The sequence below is a fragment of the Channa argus genome, chromosome 3 (genome assembly GCF_033026475.1).
Source record: "Channa argus isolate prfri chromosome 3, Channa argus male v1.0, whole genome shotgun sequence".
NCBI lineage: Eukaryota > Metazoa > Chordata > Actinopteri > Anabantiformes > Channidae > Channa > Channa argus.
Window position 1 is genome coordinate 1,267,059 of NC_090199.1, and position 8,044 is coordinate 1,275,102.

At 39.7% G+C, this 8,044-nt stretch overlaps 1 protein-coding gene across 1 annotated transcript; it reads left to right on the plus strand.

The window, feature by feature from the left end:
• Window positions 1–4,170: 4,170 nt before the first annotated feature.
• On the plus strand, window positions 4,171–8,044 carry LOC137124229 (E3 ubiquitin-protein ligase TRIM21-like). Its single transcript, XM_067498999.1, has 2 exons — window positions 4,171–5,059; window positions 5,325–8,044. The coding sequence occupies exon 2, from the start codon at window positions 5,334–5,336 to the stop codon at window positions 6,972–6,974; it is 1,641 nt and encodes a 546-aa protein (XP_067355100.1). The 5' UTR covers window positions 4,171–5,059; window positions 5,325–5,333; the 3' UTR covers window positions 6,975–8,044.

The window sequence follows — 8,044 nt, forward strand, 5'->3', positions numbered from 1 at the left end:
AATTTAGGAAAACAGAATGTTATAGTCAAGTCTAGGACATAAATCATATTTGTGAAAAGAGAAATAGTTTAAGTTCTGCTCATAATACTTTACTTGGTTTTATGCTTCACTGAGATGTATTTAATTAATCAAATACTTTGGAAAAGATTCTTTTAGGCATTTTCTGATTTTTTGAAAGGCTAAATGAACAATCAAATATTCAAGTACACTAAGGGTTTTCAGAAACTTATGTTATATATTTATTATGTGCTTGCAGGTACCTACCTGGCCAATAACCTGTTTGATTTTAATATAACTCTGCATTTCCATAAGGAACTTGATCAGCACACACAAGTAAACTGGTTAGCAACTTGTTTTATTTTGAAGGTGGAACCTGTTTTCATGCGATGTGTTTCCTCTCAGTGCCAGCAGAGGTCAACACAACAGCAAAGATCAGTGGAGGCTCGTGAATAGAGTAGAATAGAGTAGAATAGAAGGCCTTTAGAGTCATTTTACAAGCACAACTAAATTGAAATACAATCTTTAGCAGCCAGATAATATTAAAATACATCTGTGGAAACAACAGGTACCAGATTCACTACCCACTGCCACTACAGGGTATTGCACAGTAAATATTGCACAACTATTCAAGGTTATGCAGTTTTTACTGCAGTTATGGTATTTGGATAAAAAGTCTTCCACAATCTGTTAGTGTGTGTGTTTTTGTTGTTATGAAGTATCTGCCTGAGGGCAGGAGTTCAGAGAGAGAGAGAGAGAGAGAGCGAGAGAGAGAGAGAGAGAGAGAGAGAGAGAGCGAGCGAGAGAGAGAGAGAGAGAGAGAGGGGTCACTGAGAATGTCCTGTGCTCCCCTGAGGCAGTGGGATCTGTATAGATGTTCCAAAAGGGGGGAGGGCAGGTGATATAACTCTGGGCTATGGTGACGACCTCCTGTAGAGCTTTGCAGCTGGAGAACAACATCCAGATGCAGTAGGTCAGTGCGCTCGATGGAGCAGCAATATAAAGACACAAGCAGCTTTTGTGTGATATGATTTCTGAGTAATCTGAGGAAGTGCAGTCATAGCTGTGCCATAAGGACATGTAAAGACTGAACACACCCAATAACTGTCTGATCTCTTCCTCATAACTTCACTTTTTTATCTTGACTTTTTGTTTTTCATTCTGGACAGAAATTATTGCTATAACTATAATTATATTTAAAACTACAGAATGAAACACAACCTCACATACAGCTGCAGGAAGAAGTGGAACAACGCTGGGGAGAGGAGACTCCCACTTTGTTCTTGACTTCATTTGAAGCGTTATCATAACATATCTTATAATATGCCACAGGAAACCGCTAGAGAGAAGCACTGAAGCACAGCGCTCACACCCTGCAGACATAGGAAGTTGCCCTCTGACTGACTCTCGCATATTTTTTAGAAATGTTATAAATGTTTGTTGTCCCTGTCAAATAAATGGATAAACCAATAAACAAACCACTTCGTGTAAAGAATCTCTAATTTTCTATAGACATTTTACGTCCTTTCCTGGAAATTAAATCTCTGTAGTTAACAGTGCAACAGCAAAAACATTCCAGAAAATGATGCTGTGTGATTGGAACTAAACCAGGTTCTGTCTGGGGGATCAGACTATTCGATGGTGTGGTATCGCTACAGTTAAATGTCTGGCTGGTGAAGAGTTAGTGGAAATCAGATGTGTTTCCTCCCTTTGTCAGCAGCACAGATAAACATGCAGAGAACTGCACACAACTCCCCTGATTCAGCAAGAGCTATAGCAAAGAGCCAAATCCAATAATTCTGTGAAAAGCTTAGAACATTACAGGACAAACAGTGAGCTGAACTTTGGACTGATGATGGGATTGTTGTAGAGCTGTGGACACATTGCTGTATTCTTGGAAAACTGTGACGTCCCTCCCTCTCTGCCCGCTGCTTGCTCCTAATTCCGATAAAAATCCATAACAAAGTCATCTCGGGCCAAATATTTGTAACAAAAGGAGGAAACAAGTTCACTAACAACTGCAGAAGGAAGTTGAGCAGCATCAGAGAACAGTCGCATGTAAAAACTGTCAAAGTGAAACTGAGGGTCAGAACAACAACAGCAGAGCTGCAGCTCAGACAGCGTCAGAGTTTCTGTCTGACGGAGAAATAACAAACGATCATCTGTTCTTTACCAACAACTGGCTCCAATACTGGTGAGTACAGAAGATCATGTTAAAATACTAACTCTGATGAAACTCTGATCAATCACTCTATTCAATTTATAATAACACTGAGTCGTTTAGCAAAAGCAATGTACGAGTGACGTTCAAGGCAAAATAAATAAATAAATAAATAAATAAATATTATTTAACAAGTTTATCTGTTGTCAGTGGAACCGGAAAAAAAATAAAATTACTGACATTAGGCTATAGAATTAAATATAGTTAATTAGTTAACTGTAGTTAAAAAAAATATAGTTGCTGCTAAACTTGTTTCTGCTTTCACTTTTGTTCTCAGTATGCAGATATGTTTTCTGCCAGCTGTCTTCTGTCTGAAGACTTTCTCTGCTGCATCTGTCTGGATGTGTTCACTCATCCAGTCTCCACCCCGTGTGGACACAACTTCTGCAAGAACTGCATCACTCAGCACTGGGATATAAACAGGTGTCAATGTCCTCTGTGTAACAGAGTTTTCCACACCAGACCTCAGTTACTGATCAACACCTTCATCTCTGAGACGGTTTCTCAGTTCAGACGTGAAGCTCAAGTGAAAAGAAGCAGCAGCTCAGAGCACCAAGTTGTCAAACCAGGAGAAGTTCCCTGTGACGTCTGCACTGGAACCAAACTGAAGGCCCTGAAGTCCTGCCTGGTGTGTCTGAGCTCCTACTGTGAGACTCACCTGCAGACTCACCTGAAAATGCCAGGTCTGAAAAGACATCAGCTGATGGACCCTGAGGATAATCTGGACGACAGGATGGACGTGAAAGCTCTGGAACTGTTCTGTAGGATCGAGTATCTCCGTCAGCGGTTCAGTCACTCATATAAATACTTTACATTTATTACTTTTTAATACATTTATTCTCAGCAGTGTGAGACGCACACAGCCACATCGATCTGTGTACAAAAACATATGTATCAGAAGAATGTAATACTATTACATATAGGACACACAGCTTACCGTCCTGTGCAGTGCAGAGAGAACCAGGGATACAAAGACAACATTAGTTTGCTACAGTTTTATTTCATGTAAACTCATTTTAACAATGAGTGCAACCCCCTGGAACCCTCTGCAGAACTGCACCCCCCAGGTTAAGAACCATGGATGTAATGCATGTTGGATGTTAAATATTATTGCTGCTTTAATATCTGCTCAGTACTGATTCTTTAAAGAGACCATATTATGTTTAATGTGATCTGGTGCAATATTTGTACACTTGTGCAAAGCTGCTTGTCATGCAGAAAGCTGGAGGTCAAAAGCTTGAACATGTAAGTGAAAAGCCTGGTTTCAGTCTGTCTTATGCACCTGCACAACTTTGATCCAAGCTAAATTTCCAAAGTTTACAAAGATATTAGGTATGTCCAGTGGGTTTGACAATGGGTTTAATTAAAATTAATTTAATTTAAAAATGTGAACGTGAACCTTGAACATTTCACTGAGTTTTTCTCTACTGATGTTGATAATGTGCAGAAACTGTGTCAATAAACTCATTTCTATGTGAACCAGTATTAGCAAATAACCATGTATGTTCTCAACAATAAGAAAACACAGATACAGGATTTATTTTGTGAACGACACAGTGAACCTGATATAAAGAGTGTTTCCGGTTTAATCTTTAAATAGCATGTATGAATGGAAATTTGAATAAACTTACACAAACAGTCACGTTTTAGTGGGTTTTTCTTGCTCTGTCTTGTCCTCAGATTCAACTTACTGATCCTTTATTGAAGCCCAAGAGATTTAAGTTTATCTTTAGCTTGTGTTCAGACACTGGAATCTTGTGCCACTGTCCTGTAAAACCTAAACTAAGAAGTATATCACTCTAACAATATGAACCTTGTTTGAAGAAATCAGCCGTATTTACATCTTATGACAATAAAACTCATTATAGAGACTGAACATAGTAAAAAGTAGTGTAAGTTAACTAAGTGTACACTCAAGTACTGCAGTTTGAAGTAATTTAAAGACTTTTATTTTATTACACTTTTGCTGCACTACAGTTCTGAATCAAATGCTCAACTACAAGAAATTGGGATTTAACATAAAACATTTTCATTTTAAAAACAACAGCTCAGTCTGTGAGGTTTGAACAAGTCGAGGGTGTTTCCTCTGTGCGAGCAGGCGTCAGGACATCGGCACACACACAAACAGAAAACACCTCAACTTCTTTGTCGGATTCAACAACACCTACAGCAAAGAGGAAGTTACAGGAAATACATAAGAGGGTAAACATTACAGGGCAGGGCAGTGAGCTGAGCTTTGGAATGATGATATACTTGTTTCAGAGCTGTTTTTATGGGCACATACACTTTAAAAAAAGAAAAAAACTCTTTCAAAAAGACCTCTTGTGAGAACTGTCTGATATCTAATGGCACCATGTCAGACAGAATGGGCCAGAGCATCAGCTAGTTATAAGAAGAAACTATTGCTCTATAGCAGTAGAGTCCCATTAAAGCCAAGCCAGAGGAATTGGGACAAGAAAGAGAGATGTCCACAGGGCTTAAGCTGCAGCTAAATAGCATGAAATTAACAAATGTAGCAAAATTTCAAATGATCAAACTAGGACATTGAATAATGTGCAGTTTTCTGTCCAAGTTCCACTTGGAACTTTTATTTATGCCAACGAATCCGAGGTTTTTACAGTGTAAGAGTGACCTCTGTTTGCAAAAACACCGAGCTGCATTAAACTCACTCTGCAGATCACAAAGGTAAAATCAGGAAGAGGTGGAGCAAACCTGGAAAGGTCCTATTCTTGAAATGAAAGTGAATGTTTGTCAGCGACAACACAGCTACAGCTTGAATATCTGCTTCTGTCTACAGAAAAGCTGATTTCATCAGTTCTTCAACAACTGAGTCAAATACTGGTGAGTACAACTACCATGTATTTAGAGCTCTAATTAGAAAAGGTCTGTATTTGTTGTTTTCTATGTGAAAGTATCATATAAACTGTATAACTTCATATTCATGCTGACAAAAGTCTTTGTTTTTCTTACTATGTATGATTCTCTCCAAACCTTTCCTTGTCAGATTTTAGGTGTTGTTTATGTGAAATGTTTATATATATTTAGTTTAGATTTAGTTACTGAAACATTTTGCAAAAAGTTTCATTTTTAACAAATTCACTTCCAGTGTGTAGACATGTCTGCTGCCAGCTGTCTGAAATTCGAAGACCAGTTTCTGTGCTCCATCTGTCTGGATGTGTTCACTGATCCAGTCTCCACCCCATGTGGACACAACTTCTGCAAAAACTGCATCACTGATCACTGGAAGACTGACAGGTGTCAGTGTCCCATGTGTAAGAAGGTTTTCAAAAAAACACCGGAGTTAGACATCAACACCTTCATCTCTGAGATGGTTTCTCAGTTCAGACATGAAGCTAAACTGAAAAGAAGCAGCAGCTCAGAGCAACAAGTTGTCAAACCAGGAGAAGTTCCCTGTGACGTCTGCACTGGAACCAAACTGAAGGCCCTGAAGTCCTGCCTGGTGTGTCTGGTCTCCTTCTGTGAGACTCACCTGGAACCTCATCTGACAGCTTCAGGTCTGAAAAGACATCAGCTGATGGACCCTGTGAAGAACCTGGAAGACAGGATGTGTAGGGAGCACGATAAACCTCTGGAGCTGTTCTGTAAGACCGACCACACATGTGTCTGCATGCTCTGCTCTGTTTTAGACCACAAGACACATGAGTTTGTTCCTCTGAAAGAAGAATATGAAGGAAAGAAGGCAGAGCTGGAGAAGACAGAGGCTGAAATTCAGCAGATGATCCAGAAGAGACGACTGAAGATTCAGGAGATCAAACGCTCAGTCAGCATCAGTAAAGAAGGTGCAGACAGAGAGACAGCAGAAGGGGTTCAGGTCTTCACTGCTCTGAAGGAGTCTGTTGAGAGAGGCCTGAACCAGCTCATAAAGGAGATCGAAGACAAACACAAAACTACAGAGAAACAGGCTGAAAATTTCATCAAAGAGCTGGAACAGGAAATCTCTGATCTGATGAAGAGAAGCTCTGAGGTGGAGCAGCTCTCACGCTCTGAAGACCACCTCCACCTCCTCCAAAGCTTCCAGTCCCTGGAAGCTGCTCCACCCACCAAGAACTGGACACAGGTCAGAGTCCGTCCTCCATCATATGAGGGGTCTGTGGTGAGAGCTGTGAGTCAGCTGGAGGAGATGCTCAGTAAAGAGATGAAGAAGGTGTTTGTTGAGGCTGAACTGAAGAGGGTCCAGCAGTCTGCTGTAGATGTGACTCTTGATCCTGATACAGCAAATCCTAAACTCATCCTGTCTGATGATGGGAAACAAGTTCATCATCACAATGAGAAGAAAAAGCTCCACAACAAACCAGAGAGATTTTCTGAATCTGCCAGTGTCTTAGGAAAACAGAGTTTCTCTTCAGGCAGATTTTACTTTGAGGTTCAGGTTAAGGGAAAGATGAAATGGGATTTAGGAGTGGCCAGAGAGTCCATCAACAGGAAGGGAGAGATCACACTGAGTCCTCAAAATGGTTTTTGGACTATTTGGCTGAGGAAAGGAAATGAGTATGAAGCTCTTGATGACCCTCCGATTCGTCTCTACCTGAAGTCTCAGCCTGAGAAAGTGGGGGTGTTTGTGGATTATGAGGAGGGTCTGGTCTCCTTCTATGACGTAGATGCTGCAGCTCTGATCTACTCCTTTACTGGCTGCTCCTTCACTGAGAAACTCTACCCATTCCTCAGTCCCTGTAATAGCAATCTTGGTAAAAACTCTGTCCCTCTGATCATCTGTCCTGTCAGTCAAACTTCATGACCTTTTTTATGGAGAATTTCCCTTTGAATCTGATTAACTTTTTCCCTGATGGACACACACTGATGGATCTATCATGACAAGGACAAATGTTTGAATAAATCGCCTCAAGCCGTTCCTGAGATATTACGTACATAAAGGCCATGTCAGCGCAGAGATGTAAAAATGTATAGATACATTTTAATGGCATTGTTAATAACAATAAGATAAACTGTATTTTGAATAAGTTTATGGAAAATGAGAGAAAAAATGGTTGGAAAAAGAGGATTGGGCCAGTGTGAGCTAGCATTAAGAAGAAACTACATCTCTATAGCATGAATGATTATTGTAGGACCAAATTTGGCAAAGCAATTACTGAAGCCGGCAGTGACAAAGGACTTCACAGCCACATTACAAATGTACATTTTCATACAGTAGTTATTAGAGGAACTGATTAAAAAACATTTTCTATAATACATAAATCAAAAAAAGCACAGCGTTGAATGACTTTAATCCATCCAACTTTATATCTGTGTATAGTATGAGAGCCAGCATCAGGGTTTTTCTTGTTTTACCATCTTCTGCGATTTATAAACGAACTAGCCAGAGTATCAGACATGCAGCATCAAACAAACCATCACTAATTATATACATATATATCAATATCTATATCTATCTATCTACACACACACACACACACACACACACACATATATACATATATAAATATATTCATCATGCAATGTGATAGATCACATTGCATGATGAATTCATTCAGAAATCCAGGACATTTCTAACATATCACATCTTTTAATCGCATTTGTTGGTTAAATGACCAAACCAAGCAACCGAACACTCTGGTCACTCTGGTGTTGTGTTTCAGACCAGGGCCCGATTGAGTCTAAGTCTGCTTCCTAAATATGAGTATTCGGAACTGGTCTGAGCTGTGCACGGCCCCTTAAACCCTTTATAGGGACCCCCCTGGTGTGGGGTTTCAACCCCTTTAAAAATACTTGACACTACAGTTTGTTTACTTTTCCAATTACTAAAAATATGTTTGTTATCTTAAAATAAAACTCTTGGTTTTACATGAA